Raw genomic sequence first — 23726 nt, forward strand, 5'->3', positions numbered from 1 at the left:
ATTTTAAAAACTCATTTGTGCCTACCTCAATTAAAATTTTAAATAATGTTGCTTGAGTCTTGAGTTTTTATTATTACTACTATGGAGGCAGCTATATGTGTGCAGCATTTGAGTCCAAGACAAATGTCCCCACGGGGACAATAAAGTATATTGTATTGTATTGTATTGTATTGTATAGTGTAGAGACACACTGTGCTGTTCTGCAATCAGTTGAAGGTCCTGGTCACCTTCATGAATGAAAATTCATGTCTGGAAGCAGCCCAGATGAAATACCCAAGAATATCAGAATATTTCCATTAAATTGTTTTTAAGGTGTTTTGATTCGATAAATAGATTTCGTCTATGTGCTTTTGCTCACTAAAAATGGGTTATTTGGATATTGCAGCAATCACACTGTTTTTTAGCCTAAGTATTTATTCACAATTTCAGTTAGATATTGAATATAATGAAGTATTTCTGCGCATCACAACTGTAAATTGGCTTTTTTGTTTATTGGGATATTACGCCCTCTACTGTTGTATACACATCATGACATGCCAACAATAATATGTGGCATCAGTTATGCCCAACTGAAATAGTCTATGTAGATTGCATCTGGTAACCAGTAAAAATAATAGGTCAGTTTTATATATATATATATATATATATATATATATATGTGTGTGTGTATATATATGTGTGTGTGTGTGTGTTTTCTTTTGCCCAACTTTTTTTTCAACAGCGGAAGAAGTGCTATGTGCTATTCAACCAGTGCTAATTAGTACCAATAATTGAATCTGATATTAAGCTTGTACAATTTGTTATATTATTATGTTTACGTCTTTATACAATTGATACAAAGATACATTTTATCAAATCAAAGGGGCACATTTGGCAATTGTGACGAAAAGAGGCAGGAGCTAAGGTGACCAGAGCCTGAGGGGGTGCAATACAATTGCAAAATGTATCACACCAAGAATCTTGTTCAAACTTTCTAATTAGTGGGTTTGGCTACTTCAGCCACACCCATTGCTAACAGGTGCATAAAATCAAGCATACAGCCTCATGCAATCTCCATGGACAAATGCAGGCAGTAGAATGGGTCATACTGAAAAGCTCAGTGACTTTCAATTTGGCATTTTCATAGGATGCCACCTTTCCAACAAGGCAGATCATGAAATTTCTGCCCTGCTAGATTCAACTGCACGTGCTGTTATTGTGAAGTGGAAATGTCTAGGAGTAACAACAGCTTATTCATGAAGCGGTTGGCCACACAGGCTCACAGAATAGGACCACTGATTGCTGAAGTGTGTGTAGCGTGTAAAAATAGTCTGTCCTCAGTTGCAACACTTACTACCAAGTTCCAGGCTGCCTCTTGAAGCAATGTCAGCACAATAACTGTTCATCGGGAGATTCATGAAATGGGTAGCCACACACAAGCCTAAGATCACCATGCGTAATGCCAAGTGTCAGCTGGAGTGATGTAAAGCACACCACCATTGGACTCTAGAGCAGTGGAAACGTGTTCTCTGGAGTGATGTGTCAAGCGTCACCAAATGGCAGTCTGAAGGATGAATCTAGGTTTGGCAAATGCCAAGAGAACGCTACTTGCCAGAATGCATATTACCAACGGAAAAGTTTGGTGTGGGAGGAATAATGATCTGGGGCAGTTTTTAGTGGTTTGGGCTAGGCCCCTTAATTCCAGTTAAGGGAAATGTTAATGCTACAGCATACATTGATATTTTAGAGAATTGTGTGCTTCCAACTGTGTGGCATGACAATGACTCCTGGCATAAAGCGAGGTCCATAAAGAAATGGTTTGCCGAATTTGGTGTGGAAGAACTTGACTGGAATGCAAAAAGCCCTGACCTCAATCCCGTATAACACCTTTGGGATGAATTGGAATGTCAACTACGAGCCAGGCCTTATTGCCCAACAACAGTGCCCAGCCTAACTAATATTTTGTGGCTGAATGAAAGCTAATCCCTGGAGCGATATTCCAAATGTGTAAGCTTTCCGAGAAGAGTGGAGGCTGTTTTAGCAGCAAAGGGGTACCAACTCCATATTACTGCCCATGGACTAGGAATGAGATGTTCAACAAGCACATATATGTGTGTGATGTTTGGGTGTCCACACGCTTTTGGCCATGTAGTTTATGTGCATATTGCAGTTTTTGCGCACAATACTACAAATATTACAGTTACATTTTTACTTTTATTGTGAAACTTCCCGCTCTTGCGCTAACCGGAAGTCATTTTCTAGCTTCATTTTCCTATGTGGCTCACAAATAACGAGCAGAGCACAGACAAATCAATGAAGGTAAATAAGTTGTCTGGCTAAATGTTGTTTATTTTAAATGGTCACGTAGCCAGCTGATCGCCGACAAAGTACAGTACGATTATTTGAGTCCGGTTTATACGATATTTGACTTCAGATAATTCATAGGCTACATTTCAGTAGTTTATGTTGAATTAGCTAGTGGTTTGTTAAAACAGGTACCAGAAAGGATAACGATAGCTAGCTAAATGCTTTGGGTTGCTGTGTGTTTAGAATAGTTACCCTAACGAGTGAAAACGAATACTGTTGTTCGCCATAGCTATTTCATGATAGACTGGTTCTCTAGCTAACTAGCTATCCTTTGGACGAAGGTATCGATAACCATCAGATTTTGATTTTGCCAGTTTGCAGCTCAGTTAATAAGATAGCAGCTTTGTCATGAGCTGGCTAGATAATGTTAGACCAGTGGGTGGTAGATGGAGAGCCTAACGTAAAATAGTAGTAACTGTAGTTAAAAAGGCCATGGTGTTTACCTTAATTATTATGACTTAAATTGGTTGTGCCAATTGGTGCACAATTCGTAACTTGCAAACAAAAACAGCTGAGAACCTCGGACTTAGAGACTCACTGTCACTAGCCTCTCTGTAAGCTTTTATTCCCTCCTGTCCTTCCATACATAATTACAACCTCTGAATTTCAAAATTAAAGAATGTTTGCTGCCTGCTCTCTGTAAAGTAAGATGGTGAAGCCAAAAAGCAGGATTGTTCAGTCATTTATTTGGAGAAGGTAACATGGGCAGAGTGGAAAATGGGCTGCATTTTGAAAAAATTGATTCATTTATAGACTTCCAGGTAAAATCTGTGGAGTCTGCTGAAAGGGTGGACACCTGTACAACTGCTTATTACCTAGTTTGTTATTCAACTGATTTGTGAATCCATGGAGCTTTTAGCACAGTGTCAGCATATAATAATAATAATAATAATAAACTTTATTTATATAGTACATTTGGAACACACAGTGGCATTCATTTTGATTTACAGAAAAAAGTGATGGAAGTAAAAAAGAGGACAAAAAAACAGGAGACTGTATATAAACTAACTGCAAAATAAATTGCTTAATAAAGAATACTTAGAACAATAAAATGGCAGGAAATATTTTTAAATGAAAAAGATAAAATAAATATGAAAAATAAGCATGTGTATGCTTATATAAAATGTTGCGATGGGTCAGAATAACCACATCACTTATGTTTGTCACTAAGTCCAGAACGCTGTGCTTTTCCAGCAGACTCCTAGATGCTGACCCGCCGCTCTTCGCCATGGACGAGGGCAGTTTGGAAGCGGCCATTGAAACCTACAATGCCCAGCTGCAGCAGGTGGAGACCGCCCTGGGGGCGGGGCTGGACCCCTCCCAGCAGTCGGACCTGCTCCAGCTGAAGGAGGACCTGCGGCAGCTGATCGAGCTCACCGAGTCCAGCCTGGTGTCGGTGAAAAAGAGCCGGCTCCTGGCGAGCCTGGAGGACGGGGCGGCGGCGCTGGCCCTGCCGCCAGCGGGGAGGTCCGCCGAGGGCGGCCCGGACGATGACGAGTTCGCCGCCTTTTACTCGGAACTGGGAGAGCCGGCCGCCGCCGCTGGCCTGTCTCGCGGTCCCGGGCAGCGGCCCGCTCGGAGCCCGACGCTGACCGGGGAGGCCAAGGACGGCGAGGAAGAAGAGGAGGAGGAGGAGGAGGAGGAGGAGGAGAACGAAGACGCGCTGAGTGGGATGAAGGTCCGAGCGCCGTACCGCAGCGCCTGGGGCACGCTGGAGTACCATAACGCCATGGTGGTGGGGGCCGAGGACTCCGACGGGACCGAGTCCCGGGTGAGGGTGCTGTACATTCACCCCACGCACAAATCCATGAAGCCCTGCCCCTACTTCCTGGAGGACAAGTGCCGCTTCATGGAGAACTGCAGGTAGAGTCTGCGCGCTTCGGCTCTTGAGACGTCCGTCACGTCGCGCGTGTGTAGTCCCGTGTTACACGAGGTTTCCTCAGCGGATGTTTCCGCCGCTGGTCATTTTGCGTCAAGATGGACGCATTTCAGCACAACCCTCTCTCAGACTCTTAAGGTCACAGTTTCTAAACTTTCAGAGTTGCCTTTCGCGGGTTACAGTGCGGTGTCGATCACAGGCTCTTTTGAACCAGTCAGAAAGCTTTTCTTCGCAGCAAGCCACAATTATAGGTTGAAAGGTTTGAGCTGCTGATAGAAAACGGGAACTCTTCCATGTTTAGTGAAGCCTGCGTTAACAGGACGTGAGTGGAGCTGAGGTTTACTGAAGCAGATTTCTTTTTCCATTCTTCAGCTTGCTGCTAAATCCTTTAAAGGCCTTCTCTTGTTTGTTTCAAGTTTTAATAAATACTAGTTTGTGTTGTCTGACGTATCCCAATTAAGCTGGTAAAATATGAAATGTGTAAAACATGACATTTTGCCATGTTTGCTCCCTGAAAAAATCCAATGGACAAAACAAGGCAGTTAGTTTTGGCTCCAAATCTGATGCAGATTCTGGATTTCAACTGAAGCAGCCAATCATTGATTGATTTATATTTGCATAACCGCTCCCACGCACATCTTAACCTTGAACATTATCAGTGAGCTACCTACAAGCAGAGCGTAAGCGAAACGTCAAGTGTTGCTGGCAGTGACTTTAGGTGTGCTATTATTTGTTGCAGTCAGCTAACTGCACTTTACACGGCCTTCCGAACGAGTGGAGCGTAAGGCTCAGTTTAGATTTCAGGGTCACGTCCTGGCAAAAGTGAGCCCCCGTTTGCCGGGGTGCTCCTCTCATTTTGTCACGGAGCACTTCTGAAACGGAGCCCAGTACGACGCTGGCTTCACAGTGAGGCTGGTGTCAAAAAGAGGGGGTCCTGACCCTGGCTCAAACGCATACTGCTTATTTATGGGCTCCATGCTCATTTTTAGAGCAGGAGTTGTGTAGGCAGGGAATGGGAGGGGCTCTGCTGTCATTCCTGGTCAGATAACCAATCAAGGCAGAGTATGTGGGGGAAAAAATGTGCAACACCCAAAACGGCCTGTTCAGCTAAAAAAAATGTTTTTTTTTTTTCTTTTAAAAAAACTTGTTTGGTTAGAATAATATAAATTGACGAAAAACAGAATAATTGCACGTCGCTTTGGATAAAAGCGTCTGCCGAATAAATGTAATGTAAATTGCAAAGAAGGAGCTCCAGCCGGTGATTCTCCCTCTGACAGGTTCTCCCACGGCGAGGTGGTGGCCGTGTCGGAGCTGAGGCCGTTCCAGGACGCGGACCTGAGCAACCTTCAGGAAGGTTCCGCCTGTCTGGCCCGGCACGAGGACGGCATCTGGTACCCCGCCAAAATAACGGGTCCGCAATCCCCGCCCCTTTCCTCCATCCACACGTCAAAAACCGTCATCTACGTGGTGTCAAGCTCAGCGTTCCCCAGACTGATAAACGGCTAATTTCACAGCATCTCAAGTCTACCGTTTCATTTCTGGGCTCCCTTGGTCCTTGAAGAGTCCTTGAAGATATTTGTCGACTGCTCGGTTATCCCACTGGTCACGGTCAGGGAATATTGCCAAATTTTTAAAGAAGTACATCCGTATGTCTTGCTAACTCATTAGCAGTTTGTCTCTTCCTGTCACTTCTGGAAGTGTCAGGCTGTTTTTTTTTGGGAGGGGTGTGAAGGGGGATGGGCGTGGCATGTCTCAAATCACCTCCTCTGTGACATTACAGGTGCATGACTGGCATTTAGCAGTCACTCTTATACAGAGTGACTTGCATTTTTACATAGTATCCATTTATATAGCTGGATATATAATTAAGCTATTTAGATTACACGGGTACAATGGCTCAAGGGCACAATGCTAGTGTCCTAACCTGCATCGTTTTTGGTTACAAGGTGTAGGAATGTCTCAACCAAAATGATGGTGTTGAAGATAAAGATAACAAACGACAGAGTCAGGAGCTCCTTTATATAATTTAATAATACGACCGGTCGAGAAGAGGCACAAGTACAGTCTTCAAAATTATAAAGTCCAATACATGAGTTTACATAGTTTTCAGAGACAAAGAACTGTTGTTTCAGCCTATGAGATTCATGTATTCACCATATGCAAAGATTCAATTTACTAGCCAGTCGTAAGTTTGGATCAAGGAGCCCGTACTAAGACTGACCATGTGGGCCTAGAGGTTCTTTAATCCCCTGAAGCACTTGATTTATACCACAGCTGGAGTCTGTCTCCTCTAGCTTACATTCCAACAGAGACATGGCATGGGGTGAAACAGCGTACACTTATATACAGCCTTGAAAAGTACACTTTCAGAAGTATGTTTATCAAGTTACCATAAGATTTATGTGATATTTCATATAATTACTTATATACAGGGCCGGCCCGTGGCATAAACGGTCTATGCAGTTGTTTAGGGCCACAGCTGCTGGGGGGGGGGGGGGGGGAAACAAATGATCCACTGTTTATCTAAGGTAAATAACGTTATTTTCGTATTTACGTTATTCATCCCCTATCGCGGACCTAGTGGTATAAATTTGAAATGGAATGGAAACAGAGCATTTCATAACAATGTAATGTAAGAAGGATTTGACCAAGTGAACCCCCCCAAACCCTCCCACTCGACAGAATCCAACAGCACCTCCACCACCCGCCCCCCCCCCCGGACAGATTTGCTTAGGGCCGCCAAAACCCTAGGGCCGGCCCTGCTCATATAACATTTTCAGTAAGTGAACTTTTTAAATCATAACCCAGCAAAGGCCAGTTTCGTAACTACGATATTACACTGATACCTTGCCTCTGACCAGAAGAGAGCTTCATGAAGTTAGCGCTTCATGGTTAAAAAAATTCGCTGGCTAATTCAAAATTTCAAAATTTAGTCCGCTATTCCCTTATTCCCACTTGGCGAAACACCAACCGGCGTAAGAGGCGTTTTCTGAGCTGCTTTCCCCGCCCCCGCAGATATGGAGGACGGTTACTACACGGTGAAGTTCGACTCGCTCCTTCAGAGGACCGCCGTGGTGGAGGCGGACGGAGTCATCCCCCCGTTGCGGCAGGACGACCCGTCCTCCTCGGAGTCCGAAGACGACGATGACTTCGGGGAGTACACGGCTTATGCTAAAGGTACCCCCCCGGGTCCTCAGAGCTGTTGTGGGAATAGTTTTGCCCCGCTGGTTGGGCGAAGGTAGAGTGGGAAGGAGTTAGAGGTTAGAAGGATCTGTTTTGTGTTTTATCAGAAACATTTCCTGAACCCCCTTTTCACCACACGGTTGCTTCACCCATATATGTGTATAAAGCCTCACTCTCCTGCTTTCTGGTTGCCAGATATGTTACTAAATCCACATTAATGGCCTGTCCTCTCTGACCCGGCAGTTCTGGACTCCACGGAAACGGAGGATTGGACCCCGTCCTGCAGTTCCAGTTTCGCTGGATGGGAGGCACACACACGTGGCATCGGCTCCAAGCTGATGGTCAAAATGGGCTACGAATTTGGGAAAGGTAAGGGTGCAATCCCCCATTAACAGAGGTGTCAGACCTTAACAATGGAGGGAAACCTTCAACAGAGGAGTTAATGTAAGACCTCAACAGGGGAGGTGTGAGATCTTAACAAACATGCTACACCTCAACAAAGGTGCAACACCTTAGCAAAGACTTTGTTAAATCCCCTTTGTGCAGATGCCAAATCTTCCCAATCCTCGCCCAGATCAGAGCATCACAGAGGCATGGAAAAACACTTATACCATTTACAGCACTTACTTAGATTAGTTTATATTCATAATTTGTGTGTATAAATCAAGTTCCACAAATGCAAGGTTTTCCCCGTTCACTCATAGGTCTCCTATATGGATAGATGGGGCAAGGCAGAATGTCTACCCTCTGAAGCAATGCAGGACTAATATTACTGTTATGTTAAGGGTAGATGCCCTGCTTTGCCTGTAGCCTTTCCAGAGCAGTCATGTCACATAATTCCTGTGGCTTCATTGCCAGGGAAAGAGAATTTAAGAGAGCCACCCGGCTGAACGAGCGGCTGCAAGTCCACCTGTTGAGCTGCATGTTGACTGTCTTCCTCTGACTCCTGTCTGTGTGAGCCGTACTTGTGAACTGTAATTTGATAAGAAGCTGACATTGCATGCTTCAGATGCGGGACCACATGTTTGTCACACATTGATAGCAGATGTTGAAATTAGCTTTGCAGCATGACCATGAATATAGAGATTCTTCGAGAGGGCTGCTGTTGTCGTGGGACGCCCTTGCTGATGAAGCCGCTCCCCTTCTCCTCTGTCAGGGTTGGGGCGGAGCTTGGAGGGGCGGGTGGAGCCGGTGATGGCCGTGGTCCTGCCCAAGGGGAAGTCCCTGGACCAGTGCGCCGAGATGAACCAGAAGAAGGGCCGGAAGAGGCCGGGGAAGGGGGAGGGGTCGAAGGCCAGGCGGAAAGGCAGGAGGCCAGGCCCCGCCCACCGGGGGCGGGCCAACGTCTTCGACTTCCTGAACAGCAAGCTGGGCGACAGGGAGCGGAACGCCGAGGCCGACGCCCGCCCCGCGCCGCGGAACAGCAAGGACGCCTACAGGGGGGGCGAGAGCGCCAAACGCTCCCTCAACGTGCGGCTCTTCCAGGCCACCGAGCGGGTGGCTCAGACTGAGCGGGAGATCGAGCGCCTCACCCAGGCGCTGGCCAGGCAAGCGGGGAGGTGAGTTCAGCGATGCACATTGATATCGCATGGTGCGTATTGCTGCTCTGTGTGTATGTGTGTGTGTACTGTGGGTTGGATAAATGGTTTCTGTTTGTATGTATGTATGTATGTATGTATCTAAGTACTGTATGTATGTGTGTACTGTGGGTTGGATAAATGGTTTCTGTTTGTATGTGTGCATGTATGTATCTAAGTGCTGTATGTATGCATGTGTGTACTGTGGGTTGGGTAAAATGGTTTCTGTTTGTATGTAGGTATGTTGGGTAAACTGGTATCATGTCCTATATAAACTGTGCTGCTGCTCGACTTGCCAGGTCTCTTAATGAAGAGATTTTAACCTCACTGAGACACTAACCTCTTAAATAAAGGATAAGTAAATTAGTAAAAAACAAAGCCTTGATAATTCACAGATTCAGGTGAGTCTCTGACTAAGAAAGTACTTAAGCCGTTTAAATTACAAGAAGGTGAGTGGTCTGGTGTCACAATTTCAAATACATTTTTGCGCAAAACTTGCTAGATTTTGAAGTTAGCAGGTCATGGTTGAGCCAGCTATTATCAGGCTCAAATAAAAGATCTGTAATATACTTCTATTGACCCATAAAAGTATATTGTGATACTAGAATATCCATTTGTTTCGTAATTTTCAATGTAGATGTGGTTGTGTGATATTTCATGCTCCTGAATTTGGCAGTGATTGGTCAGTCACTTCAACAGTAACATTAGATTCATAGACAAATGTATTCCTTGATAAACCAAAGAAACACTTTCACAGGCTTTTAATTTTATTCATTTTATTACACAGCATCTCTAGTGCATTCAGAGCCAGTCCAGAAGGTGCCTTATGGTCAGTGTGCTGTATGAATTTGACCACAGGGGGACAGCAAAGAGTTATATTTTAACTCTTGAGTTTGAACAAGGCACCTTTCAAATGGTGAACTTACTGGCCATGATTAACAGGAATGAAAGGCGCTAGACCACATCCCATCTCAAGGGCTTCCCCCAGGTATTAATAGCATAGGTGCTGTGCTTCCACTGAATTCACAAGTTCTCCTTCACAGAAAAATCAATAAGATTTCAGACTGACTAAGCAGGGCTGTAAACTGCACAAATCTAGTTGCATATGCGATTAAAAAATGTACCCACGACTTCCGTGACAAACACCCAGCCAGAGAAATAATTATTCTTCTGGAAGAAATAAAGGACAACCATAGAACCTCCCACACAACAATTTCATCCCATACCGGCAATAGCCAAGCATCTTGCCACACTGTCTCCCATCTGGATCACTGTCTCCCATTTCAATTAACAGTTGCCACCGCAGCCGCAATATGACTATCTGCATTTTTGTTGTGCGCTGCATATGCTCTTATGGAGCACCTGAAGATGCATCAGTTTCCCCACATCCAGTGAAGATATTCGGTGCAAAGTTTTTGAAACTTTGCCTTTTAAGTTTCAGGCAGTTAGTCAGCAGTCACATTTGTTATTGCGTAATTAGCTGTAGCCTTTGTAAATAAGACGTTAATTTCATGCAGATTGCACACACACCAACATACCCTCGTCAGGCTGCAATTTCCACTGTGAGTTTCACTCACGTACATCTGGCCCTCAGGGTTTACTTGGTGTATTTGATATCGTCCCTTTTATTGTATTAGATCTTAATTTCGATGGCGCTGCTTTTTGAAATTAAGTTATTTTTGTAATTGAAAATAGTTAATCTTAAGATTATGGTCATAACAATGATGTTAAAATGTGCCCCAGGTCAAAAGTATTTTGTTATTATTAGCCTAAAATGGTTGTGATTTATTTGTTCACTGAAGGACAGATACAATCACAAGGAAAAACCTGATACTCCTCTTAAGAGCTGGTTAGTGTTGAATCAGTATGGGGGAGTAGGAGGCCCACTTACGGAGTGGCCTATATGCTTGGATACTGCTGGCCCAAATGTACAGTAACTACATGCATTGATACAGTAAAAACTTCAGATAAAAGTTTTTTTTTTAATAGAAGTTAAGGTTTGTGCTACAAATTTTCTCTGCGCTGCAAATTTTTTGCCCTTCCTAGCTCCAGGGCTACTGACAAAAAAAGTTCATTTACAGCCCTGCTCAGGTCTCCATAATCTTATGTCGAAACATTTAATAAATGTCTGCCATTCAACAAAATTAGCATGGTGTAGTCACGAGTCAGGTGTGAGGTGTACCATGTGAATACCACGGCTTGCTGCTTCACACTGCTGCTGCTTAACCTTTGAGGCACCTCTCCTACACTAACCACTTTCCTGGGGGAAACCCTGTATTTCAGACTTCCGTTTTTCAGATTTATAATGAAGGCTTAAGGCCCAATTCCACCTGGAGCGATAAGCGTGAAACATCTATGAAGTTATAAAATAGTTCCGGGTCAAATGAATTAATGTGTCAGCACTAAAAGTAAATATTGAGCTTGAAACATAATGAAAGAAATGTTTCAGCTCTCTCAGGGATTTTTTAGGAAACTTCTCCCGATGGCCAAGTGTCTAACCAGGCCGTAGCATTTGTGTGTCTTGATTGACAGGTGAGAACAACAGTTCAAGCCTTCTCTGGCGCGATAGCTAGGGAACAATGTTTAATTTATCGCCATAGTAACAGTGTTCGTTCCCAGGGCAAAAGGGTCTTTAGCTTGGTTATTATTAGACACATGGCTCGCTTTGGTTGTTGAGGACATCTCTGAACACAGCACACTTCTCTAACAAGCATTAGAATGTAGGCTTGAACAGAAATGCAAAATTCAGGTTCAGAAAGTAAAAGTCCTCCCCTGTATTTTGTTTCTATCATCTGGATTTGCTAATTAGCATAATTATTCTGGCAGGAGGCAGAACTAATTAGTGAAATCAACTGGCTGAGTTCATGGGTGGCAGAAACACATGGCACGACTTTTACTTACTGACCCCTGGACTTTACACCTCAGGTGACTTCAGTGGAGGCTACTTGCATCGATCATGATATAAGAGAGTTTTGATCTCTGTAATGCCAGCAAGTGCAAGCTCCAAGTTGCAGTACTAAAGATTGTGATGGTAATGGTTTAAATGTGCATGGTTTAAATGTGTCTCCTCTGTCAGACACTCTCACTAGTCGGATTTTCCTGGAATCACGTTGTGGGTGAATATTTGTGAACAGAAACAAACTCATACTGAGTCTCTCGCTGAGAGAGTTTTCACCCTCAGGTGTGTAGTGCATGGATTCTCATTAGTCTTGTCAGAGAAAAGGTATTGCTTTCCAGTTTGTTTCCAGAGAGCTTTGAGCTGATAATGTAACAGTGCCAAAAATTATTATTATTTTCATTGCATAATTGCATGTCACATCTGCTTATGTAGTGGGGGATACGGTTCCAGTGGTGGCTTGCGTGGGATTTGAACCTGAATCCTCCTTGCTAACTCCAGTCCTGGAGGGCCGCAGTGTCTGCAGGTTTAACTCCAGTCCTGGAGGGACACAATGTAGTTTTGCTTTCTTTGTGCTGGTGTTTTTCTTTTGAGAACTTTCAACAGTTGGGACTCTGCTGATTCTACTCATTAGTCTATAATCAAATAAGAGAAATACGTAATCTCTTGCTAAATGAATCATTTGCCATAAAGCACACTACAGAAAATGAAAGAATGAGTTGATCTCACTGATTGAATTCCTGGGATATGAACGTGGAATATGTATTCCTCATATTATACACAGCTGGTGCACAGCATGTCATACATTTCTGACATAATGTGGCCATAAGTGGGTAAATGGGTAGACATTGAAAAGTATCTAATTAAGAATAATTAAAAACCTTTCATGGTTCAGGGGTTATACGGGGGCCCCTAGACCAAATTTGAGAGCCCCCAGTTAAGGTCCGCAACTGTGGAGGTTGCTTCCGTTAGTGTTGGCGCTGGTTTGAGGGGCGGGGTCTGCGTAGCGAGCGCGCTCAGACGAGGCCCGTTGTGGTTCTCCTCAGGGACAGCACCATGGCGACGCAGCTGGAGGAGAAGCTGGCGGCGGCCAGGAAGCAGCTGACCCAGCTGAAGGCCCAGGAGCTCCGCGCCCAGCAGGAGCAGCGCAAGGCCGACACGCACAAGAAGATGACCGAGTTCTGACCGCGCCGGCAGCTGCATTCCGACCGCGTCCCGACCGCGCCGACCGCTGCGCATCTGCACCCGGCCTCCACCTTTTAGGCTCTCTTTCATCTGTTAATTCAGTTTTATTTTTTCTGTTTTTTATTTTTTCCTCTTGTGTGAAGGCATGTTACTGTCCAGGTAAATAAAAAATAATTATGGATTTTAAAGTGGATTTGAACCCCCCCCAACACACACACACACACACATGCACAGACACACACACTCTCTTGGCATTCTCAGTTGTATTTATCAGCACCCACTGCCTGTTAGACTCTCTTATTCCAGTCAGCAGAAACCCTCCTATTCCAGGGTCATACTTCAATCTTGACTTCAATCAAAACCATCTTTAATTGATTAGTTGGAGCAAATGTTTTAGCACTGGCTGCAATTGTCCTTTAGTGATTAGGGTGGTCATAAATCACTTATTGGGAGGGATGGCCTTGTGGATTTAATAGGCTTTATGGGCAATATGTCAATAGTTTGATATTGTACACCTGTACCCATATTCGAGCTTTATGTGCCAATTAATTTGTAAATGGTAGGTCACATATTGTTCGCTGCCATGTTGGACAGTTTCAAAAAATGAAAACTAACTCTTGAACGCTCATGTCCATAGCACCAAGCAAACAGCCTGTTTCATATTCTGAATACAGTAGAACCTCAGAGTCACGGAGGGACTGGCCAACTTAATGTGGTATGAACCCGTGAGTAACTGGGGTGGTTATGACTTTTCTATATATATGGCTCTTTATTATCCCTGATTCACAAAGGATCACAGTTATGCCAAAACTTGTAAAATTTCCACTCATGAAAAAAAATGGTGACCACACACAAATGAGCCTGTCTTGCCAGTATTGCTAGCCTGTAGAATTCTGTGTGGAGAAATTAATGAACAGTATTTGATTTAAAGAAGGATCGGAACAAAATCAAACAAAGAGAAAGATAGCCAGTCACTGAAAAGAAATGTATGGTTCAGAAATTCAAAGTAACCTATTTAAAGAAAAAAAAATAGGTTACTGTCATACAAGTAACAATTCAAATTAATAAATGATTAATATTATTAAATTCTATGTAAGTTTCCACCAGTTCTGAGTGAATGACCTCCATTCCAGATGCCTTTGTGTCTCGTGGTATAGCTGTATTCATCTCTGTGTAGCAAAACATGGCTGCCAAGTCAGTCATCATGGGCACTTCTTTGTTCTGTGCCATTAATGGCCAACCTCACGGGAACCAATCAGATTCCTGTGTCAGATAACTTGTCCCCATACAACCATGATACCAATTGATAAGGACTTTACTGCCCTCTCATGGGTCTTTTTTTAGTTTTAAATGACTCCACACAAAGGCCTGGCAGACACAACGCATTAATATCACCTTTTTATGAAACACGTTTTTCCTCATTCTGTCTTACTGCATCAGAGCCTGTCAATGGTTGTATTGAGGTCCAATAATTTCTACAGAAGTATAATCTATACTGCTAGTCATTATTGCTAGTACTTATAGCCTGTTCTTATAACAGACTGAATCTTGGCAGTGATGTTTAGTTTACTTTTTTAAAAAGTCCATTTCAATCCAGAAATATCCTTCCCACGACCCTGCCCAGGATAAGCGGGTATATATAATGGATGGATGGATGAAATGTCCTTCTTCCAAAAACAATACTGGCCACCAGACATATTTTTAAAGAAGTGGTTAGAATGCAACATAATGAATTGTATTTATTAGTTTATTTGTTGGGGGCAGTGCAACAGGCTTATAAGACTGTCAAAAGTAAAAACCAGAAGCAGACATGCTGCATCTAGGTTCCAATACTAATGGTCTGTTCAGCATCTTCACAGTCACCATCCCTGCTATTGTTTGAGTTCTGAACCACTTTACAAAAATAAGATGGGCTGGTTAATTATGGTCTATAGTGTTAACCTAACATATTAAAAATGATATCTTATTCTACTGAGATGTGATTGGGAGATTTGACTTTTTTTGCCAATTTTTGGGTAATGTTTAACTTCTGATTAGGTCCTCATTTTGTTTCTGATTTATAATATATGAAGTACTGAACTTGAATTAATTAAACATAGAGCCTACACCCACACTGCTAATGCCACGATCATAGCATCACTGCTAGGAAAATGTTAAAATTACAAAAACTTACTGGCAACAATTAGACAGCAAGTTCATGTAATTCATTTAACAGAAAAGTTACTGTAGATTTAGTTACTGTACAAGAGCTTTCACCATGCTGTATAATGAAATATAGTACTTTACTGTACTGGCATTGTCAGTGTTGAATGTAGTCTACCAGAGTGTCAAGAAAAAGTTTGGATGAATATGGGGTGGGCGGGAGAGACCTGCCTACATCCCATTCGTCACATTTCTGCCTCATTGCTCACCTATCAGCGTAATCTTTTGTGTCTTTCGTTTTTCGGGCAGAATTTCAAGGGTCCGGCCTATAGGGTTACGTTTTAATCGCCAGGTACGAAAGTTTGCTTTCATGTTTCTGCCTCCTGTGAAATTTAATTTTCTTTCCAGACCTGGACGGTCAAGGCAGAGATCTTTTGAAGAGTTTGAAATGCAGACAGTACCTTCGCCTCCCTCCCATGATATTCCGACAGTTTCTAGTGTTTTATTGTTCTTTTTCTCCCTTTTTTAATAATGGATTTTAGACGTCCCCGTGAGTACAATGGAGTTGTTTTACGCCCGCAGTTACGCCTATGTTCATTGAATCTTCAGATTTGGAAAGAAACAGCCTCCCCACTTTTTAGCTTTTGAGGTCACTTTGAAAACGACTGTTAGGTGGCAAATCATACCCTGGGCCTGCTTTTAATGAAGGGAGTAAGACTGTGGTTTTCCTTTGGCAGGTAGGCCAACGAGACAAGTCTGCGCCCATGCCCATATTCGCTATTCCAAAAAGCTGCGCAAACTCAGCCAGTTTCAAATTCATCGTTGATGTAGCAAATGGATACGTGTGAACACAAGCTGCGTAGCCTACTTACATTTCAGTTCTAATTAGACCTCAGGAATAAAAGCGATCTCTCGTGTACACGCCATTTAGCTTTGAGACAGAGCAATGGCCTGCAGTCGAGTGAAATAGTGTATTCCATTTCATTTCTGCGCAGATACGCAGCATCGACAGAATGTGACCGCATGCATTAGACTCTTTAATAGTTTCCTCTTTGAAAATACCGCTTCCCCCGTTGGCTGGTTACTGCTCCTCCCGAGATGTGCCATGTGCGAGTGTAAAATTATTGAAATTAGTGAATTTAAACAAAAACTATGCAACTCTCCGAACCCAAGATTCGTTGTTCAATATGTGATTATGTCACACAGCCGCCATCTTCAATATTGCCCTTTTAAAAATGGCATATGCACACCATTTAATCGTTTTAAATGCAGAAATACTCAAGACGATTTGTTAATTTTCCACAGTAATTTTTCTAAAGTTACAGCTAGGTTGGGAAATATTTAACTGAATTCGTAAAGGTATTCCTGAAAATTTGAGATACTATGAACTTGGACGCTGGCGCTGTCAATGCATTAATGCGGGTTGTTTAGAGGCCATTCCTGATAAAAGATGCCAATGTTGCGGGAAAACAACGATATTCTTGCTTCCATATGATTAAAGGGACCCCGTTACTGTATTACTGTAAAAATCAAACACCTGCCCACGGCTGCCCTTAAGCGGATGCAGAGTAAACTAATAAAATCCATGCCTTATGCCTTTTATTATAAATTTGAAATACGGAATGTAATTTAACGATTAACGATTTAATGATGAACGGTTATACTACAGATGCTACTCACGTACAATTATATCCATCAGAAGTGTCGCAGTTTTGGGACATAGCCTACAGCAGAGAGACAAGTAGTCATGATTAAATGAATGAATGAATGAATGAATGAATGAATGAATAAATAGCTGCTCCACTGTGCTGAGGTGGGCCTTGTTACTTCAATTACGTGATTTGCATTCGTTTTGTTATTTACATAGCTATAGCTAATATTGAATAGCCTATTAGCTAACACCGTGAAAGCTGTTGCAATTACACAATGACGTCGAATTTTTCAGGAAAGGCAAATAGTGAGGAATAATTTTTATATTATCCATCGATTATTTCTTGCAGTGCAGTGAAAGGTATATGCCCCCTTCCTGATTTCATCTTTTATTGCATATTTGTCACTCTAAATGGTTGCAGATCTTTAGACAATATATGTGTATATATATGTAATATTGGACAAAGGAGTAAACACAAAACACATGTTTGTGCTTTGCTACCTTGGGACCTGGATGGCTTGCCATTATTGAATGAATCATGAATTCTGCTCTGTAATAGAAAATTCTGAAGGAGAATGATCGGTCATCTGTCCATGAGCTGAAGCCGAAACGTAATCAGATTATACAGCAAGACAATGATCCAAACACAGAAAGAAGTCCACATCTGAATGGCTCAAAAGAAAGAAAATAAAAGTTTTGGAGTGGCCTGGGCAAATTCCTGAATTGAACCCAGTGGATATGCTGTGGCAGGACCTGAAACCAGCAGTTCATGCTCGAAAACCTACCAATTTGTCTGAATTAAAGCAAAATTCATCCACAACGATGTGAAAGGCTGATATCAAATTATAGGAAGTGTCAATTTGCCATTATTTGACATTATTGCTGCTAAAGGTGGTGCAACCAGTTCAGTTTTAATGAGGGCAATTATCTTTTCACATGGGTGAAGAAATATGAAATATGAATGTAAAAAAGGTTTTGTGTTTACTCCGTTTCTCTTTGTGTAATATTATATTTTGTATGAAGATCTGAAACCATGCAGTGTGAAAAATATGTAGGCCTAATGACAGACAAATCAAGAAGGGGACAAATGCTTTTTCACGGCAGTGGAAGTCGAGCACAATAACTCGGCTGGCTGGAATATTACGCCCACGGCCCAAAGTGTTTAGTTAGATTACGTAGACTACTTTCTTAGACAAGGAAAGGGCATTTTACCTGGAACCTGTAGACAGTGTAATGGCTGTCACAGCTGTTCCACTCTCCCCCTTTAATTGAGCTGTCAGCAGCAGCCGCCTCAAAATGAACGCCTCCCGCAGCGCTGCAGTCACTCTCTTCAGATGCAGATGAAGGTGGCAGCCCAATATTATCGTACATAATTAAATAAAAATGAGTTTATAAGCAATATAAACTCTTGACAAAATTCAGTATTTTTTTAACAGTGTCAAACTGGTTGGCTCCCTCTGCTTAGCCTGTGCTCGCTCAGAGACATTTGAAGAGCGTTCTGATGTTCCTGACGCGGTCTGTTCGTGTTCCTGGCCATCGAGGTCCATTGGTAGACATTTCATTGGTCGATATTCCCCAACATGCAACTCTGCACGGTATGTCCGGCATTGACATTTTTCCTCACTAGCCGCATTTAGTCCAACCACTGGAGCATATTCAGAAGAAAGCTAAAAAAAAGTGATTCTATTTAAATCTGAGAAATTATGCTTTTGGGTAATTCCGGGGAAGGTGGCTCCTTTTCAATCTTGAGCAATGACCATTGGTATAATTCTGAGGGGGAAAAACACAAACCATCATTATGAAAATAAGGGACAAAGTCCATTTTTGCTCCACTTTTGGACTACCCATGTCCATAACCGCGGGAAGTAGGGGTGCTAAGGGTGCTGCAGCACCCCTGCCCCCAGGTTCAGCCCCCCCCCCCCCCCCCCCCCCCCCCCAAAAAAAAAAAAACACATTGCATATTGCATATTTAAGATAAATACATTTATTTATTTTAAACTGACAAATCATTTTTTATTTTATTTTTATTATTATCGCTAGCAGCGAGCGTGACTGTCCGGTCATTGGCTATGGCTAGCACAAGCGGCCAAAACCAGACTTCGTTTTTGAAGCTCATTTCCTGGTGTTGTAGTTCCTGGTTGCTCACTAGCGCCACTACGGATGGCTCCAGTATAGGTGTTTTCATATCCGGTTTCCATGTAAGTCTACGGTACAAATGCGATCAAAATACGAAGTCAATAATTTTTTCTCACAAGAACAAATACTCATAATAGGTGTATTTTATTCGTCTTATGACTGTCCATGGGTCGATTTCATGATTTATTGCGTCATTTGGGCACAGTGCCAATATTTGTTCTGGACCAATGAGGTACAGTTTGCGTCACTTCCTGATTACTGCGGATGACTAAGCTACAGTAGGGGCTACAGTCTATGGTCACTGGGGTGGGAGGTGGCGCCTCTTGGCCTTGACATTGTGGCTCCGACCATGATCCACCTGTGCGAAGTCAGAAAATGCAGGCATCCCATTTCGTAGTGATTTCATTATGGCGTGTGCTATTTACAGCTGCAGTAGACGACCATAAAATAATCATCGTCTGAAGTTTTTCGGTAGGCGAGTCATTTTTACTATTTTCTTTAGCCTACTTAACCAAATAATTCGTTGGCATAAAGCGTAATCAGCTTGCTATATTTGGTAGTCCAGTAGCCTATGCTAAAACTTCGCAACTTCGGCTACCAAGCTATTTGACTAGCTAGCTAACCCTAACCGGCAAATATTCAATCTGTCAAACGTGTTTGACGGCTTGTCAGTCGTGTACATTCCGTAAATGTCTACCTGGGCCATGCTTCACGCATGTGGCAAAGCTACTATAATCTCGATTTTGGGATAAACATTGCAAAAAGTTCAGTTTCACGAAGCGAATTAAGAGTCTTAAGGTTTATTTGCTGAATAACATACAACACAACACACGATGAAATCACACACACACAATTTAACGAAATTAACCATCTTTGTAAGACTGGCATTTAGAAAGGAACATGTTTTTAACATTTAAGAGACCGACAAGAGCATTTAAGACAGTGGTTCTCAGAATCGGTCCTGGGGGCTCCTTGCGTATATTGGCTTTTCTCCATTGGTTTTGATGATTTACAAGAAAGAAAATAGCATAATAATAATTAGAAATTCAATGTACATTATTTTTGTCTTCATGCACCAGGTGGGAAACTTGCTGTACAAATTGCGTTGTCATATTTACACGCCTGCAGATCAGTTATTAAAATACTTGGTAGATTTGTTAATCACCAGTGACAGTGTTAATTTTTATTCGGTAGAAAGTGACTTGCGAACGATCGGTCAGCTAGCGTCACCCAGCAAGTGAACACCAAAAACGGCGATGGAGTAGCTAGTAGCAGTTACTGGCTCATTAACTGACTGTGGCGAAAACCTACGACGATAACTTGCTCGGTTAACAGCAGGTCTACCAGACAGTTATATGAAAATTAGCCTAGTCAAATCACCAGTAGCCTACACATCTCTGATTGATTGACTATCAGTGTAGTCAATGTTCTTCCCCTGTGGTTCAAAAAATAGCCTAATAATAATTAGAAATTCAATGTACATTATTTTTGTCTTCATGCACCACGTCACAGTGGCTTTGTCCATATTTTTTACAGTCTCTGGACTGGACTCAAAAAAAAGAAAAACCTGGACTGGATTTTTTTTTTAAAACTGGAACGGACTCAAAAAAAAAAACCTGGACTGGATTTTTGAAAAAACTGGACTGGACTCAAAAAAAAAAAAACCTGGACTGGATTTTTGAAAAAAAACTGGACTGGACTCGGGAAAAAAAACCTGGACTGGATTTTTGAAAAAAACTGGACTGGACTCCCAAAAAAAAAAACCTGGACTGGATTTTTGAAAAAAACTGGACTGGACTCCCCAAAAAAAAAACCTGGACTGGATTTTTGAAAAAAACTGGACTGGACTCCCAAAAAAAAAAACCTGGACTGGATTTTTGAAAAAAACTGGACTGGACTCCCAAAAAAAAAACCTGGACTGGATTTTTGAAAAAAAACTGGACTGGACTCCCCAAAAAAAACCTGAACTGGATTTTTGAAAAAAACTGGACTGGACTCCCAAAAAAAAACCTGGACTGGATTTTTGAAAAAAAACTGGACTGGACTCCCAAAAAAAAACCTGGACTGGATTTTTGAAAAAAATTGGACTGGACTCAGGGAAAAAAAACCTGGACTGGATTTTTTTTTTAAACTGGACTGGACCAAGCGGCCAAAACCAGACTTCGTTTTTGAAGCTCATTTCCTGGTCTTGTTGTTCCTGGTTGCTCACTAGCGCCACTACGGTTGGCTCCAGTATAGGTATTTTCATATCCGGTTTCCATGTAAGTCTACAGTACAAATGCGGTCAAAATACAAAGTCAATAATTTTTTCTCATGAGTACAAAGAGTCACAATGTGTATTTTATTCGTCTTATGACTGTCCATGGGTCGATTTCATGATTTATTGTGTCATTTGAGCACTGTTATAATATTTGTTGTGGACCAATGAGGTACAGTTTGCGTCACTTCCTGATTACTGCGGATGACTAAGCAACAGTAGGGGCTACAGTCTATGGTCACTGGGGTGGGAGGTGGCTCCGACCATGGTCCACCTGTGCGAAGTCAGAAAATGCAGGCATCCCATTTCGTAGTGATTTCATTATGGCGTGTGCTATTTACAGCTGCAGTAGACGACCATAAAATAATCATCCTCTGAAGTTTTTCGGTAGGCAAGTCATTTTTACTATTTCCTTTAGCCTACTTAACCAAATAATTCGTTGGCAGAAAGCGTAATCAGCTTGCTATATTTGGTAGTCCAGTAGCCTATGCTAAAACTTCGCAACTTCGGCTACCAAGCTATTTGACTAGCTAGCTAACCCTAACCGGCAAATATTCAATCTGTCAAACGTGTTTGACGGCTTGTCAGTCGTGTACATTCCGTAAATGTCTACCTGGGCCATGCTTCACGCATGTGGCAAAGCTACTATAATCTCGATTTTGGGATAAACATTGCAAAAAGTTCAGTTTCACGAAGCGAATTAAGAGTCTTAAGGTTTATTTGCTGAATAACATACAACACAACACACGATGAAATCACACACACACAATTTAACGAAATTAACCATCTTTGTAAGACTGGCATTTAGAAAGGAACATGTTTTTAACATTTAAGAGACCGACAAGAGCATTTAAGACAGTGGTTCTCAGAATCGGTCCTGGGGGCTCCTTGCGTATATTGGCTTTTCTCCATTGGTTTTGATGATTTACAAGAAAGAAAATAGCATAATAATAATTAGAAATTCAATGTACATTATTTTTGTCTTCATGCACCAGGTGGGAAACTTGCTGTACAAATTGCGTTGTCATATTTACACGCCTGCAGATCAGTTATTAAAATACTTGGTAGATTTGTTAATCACCAGTGACAGTGTTAATTTTTATTCGGTAGAAAGTGACTTGCGAACGATCGGTCAGCTAGCGTCACCCAGCAAGTGAACACCAAAAACGGCGATGGAGTAGCTAGTAGCAGTTACTGGCTCATTAACTGACTGTGGCGAAAACCTACGACGATAACTTGCTCGGTTAACAGCAGGTCTACCAGACAGTTATATGAAAATTAGCCTAGTCAAATCACCAGTAGCCTACACATCTCTGATTGATTGACTATCAGTGTAGTCGATGTTCTTCCCCTGTGGTTCATATTGCTAATGCGTGAGCTAACCACGGATAGCCTACCTAGCTCACTGGCAAGCTGATATGCTAGCTAAGCATATTCGTTTTGCTGAGAAACATAAATTGAAGATAACTGAACATAATTGTATTATTAATGGCATTACATATAACGTGATTACATGGCACAGTACAGTCACGGATGGAAATACGGGAAAACTCCGTAAACATTTGATAATATATTTTAAAACATAACGGCAGACAGTCAGCTAGCCTCAAGTTCGTTCTGCAATCGTTCGTTCAGGTTGATGAGCTTTTCCGCACCGGACTGTCAATCACATTGTAAAAATCACAAGACCGCTTAACTCATATGGTTTTGGCTCCAAATCGAGAAAATGGGCGCGCCCGCCATTGAGTTTCAAAACGTGTTTTAGAGACCCACGGAGAGTCAATGGGTGACGTCACAGTAGCTTTGTCCATATTTTTTACAGTCTCTGGGCTAGCATCAAGGTATGTTGTTGAACTTGTTGAACTTTTGACCTCTTGAACTCTCGCGAGCTTGCTTGTTACAGTGGACCTGTGCTAAGCTTCTGTAATTCATCCATGGTGCTACCTTCAATAATACATCCACGGGTGCTACGCACGCAGTTTAGCTAACGTTAGTTACTCTTATACATGATGGCAAAACGCCCAAAATCCACGGAACATTTATTTATAAAAAACAAAACAAAAAAGGTGAAACCGGAACCCCTGCCGGTGATGCAGTAGCAGCTGTTGTGAGTAGCGTTACATCTACTTCGGTCCAAAGAATTAGCAACAACTCAACGCCATCGTCGATGCTATTTCAAGCACAGAGGATAGCAGCACAGCCAACGTTAGCTGCAATGATTCTGCAGACTACAATGACAGACACGCGTCTCAAACCTGGCAATCCTTCAGATTGAAAAGGCTCATACGATCAACATCAAAAGTAATTCAAAAGTTTGCAGCAACCAAGAAGGAAGCTCCAGTTTACCATCTAAAGATAGGGCTAAGGTTGATTTATTATTTTGCTTGCTTGGAAGTTTTGTTATTCCTTGGCTTTGAGTTGTTTCTATTCAGTCATATTTTAGACCTGCGATAATATTGAACATGGTTGACATA

General features: G+C 42.3%; 1 protein-coding gene across 3 annotated transcripts; it reads left to right on the plus strand.

Annotated features, from left to right (window-relative positions):
• Positions 1 to 2212: 2212 nt before the first annotated feature.
• zgpat (zinc finger, CCCH-type with G patch domain) lies at positions 2213 to 15041 on the plus strand. 3 transcript variants are annotated; one of them, XM_035380491.1, is made up of 7 exons: positions 2213 to 2298; positions 3541 to 4209; positions 5503 to 5636; positions 7241 to 7402; positions 7652 to 7777; positions 8565 to 8967; positions 12928 to 15041. In XM_035380491.1, exons 2-7 carry the CDS (start codon positions 3575 to 3577, stop codon positions 13064 to 13066), a joined length of 1599 nt encoding a protein of 532 aa, XP_035236382.1. In that variant the 5' UTR covers positions 2213 to 2298; positions 3541 to 3574; the 3' UTR covers positions 13067 to 15041. The 3 variants fall into 3 exon arrangements, with proteins under 3 accessions (XP_035236382.1, XP_035236383.1, XP_035236384.1); XM_035380492.1 differs by having other exon boundaries at positions 2237 to 2298; positions 3544 to 4209; positions 12928 to 13066; XM_035380493.1 differs by lacking the exon at positions 2213 to 2298 and adding an exon at positions 2691 to 2900 and having other exon boundaries at positions 12928 to 13066.
• Positions 15042 to 23726: the final 8685 nt, after the last annotated feature.

This window comes from Anguilla anguilla, chromosome 11 (genome assembly GCF_013347855.1).
Source record: "Anguilla anguilla isolate fAngAng1 chromosome 11, fAngAng1.pri, whole genome shotgun sequence".
NCBI classification, from domain to species: domain Eukaryota; kingdom Metazoa; phylum Chordata; class Actinopteri; order Anguilliformes; family Anguillidae; genus Anguilla; species Anguilla anguilla.

What these genes read in the sequence shown, in the direction of transcription:
- zgpat (XM_035380491.1), top strand. Translation starts at nt 3,575, where the DNA reads ATGGACGAGGGCAGTTTGGAAGCGGCCATTGAAACCTACAATGCCCAG. An exon ending in GTACACGGCTTATGCTAAAG is followed by an intron (nt 7,403 to 7,651) that starts GTACCCCCCCGG and finishes CTGACCCGGCAG; the next exon opens with TTCTGGACTCCACGGAAACG. An exon ending in GGGCTACGAATTTGGGAAAG is followed by an intron (nt 7,778 to 8,564) that starts GTAAGGGTGCAA and finishes CTCCTCTGTCAG; the next exon opens with GGTTGGGGCGGAGCTTGGAG.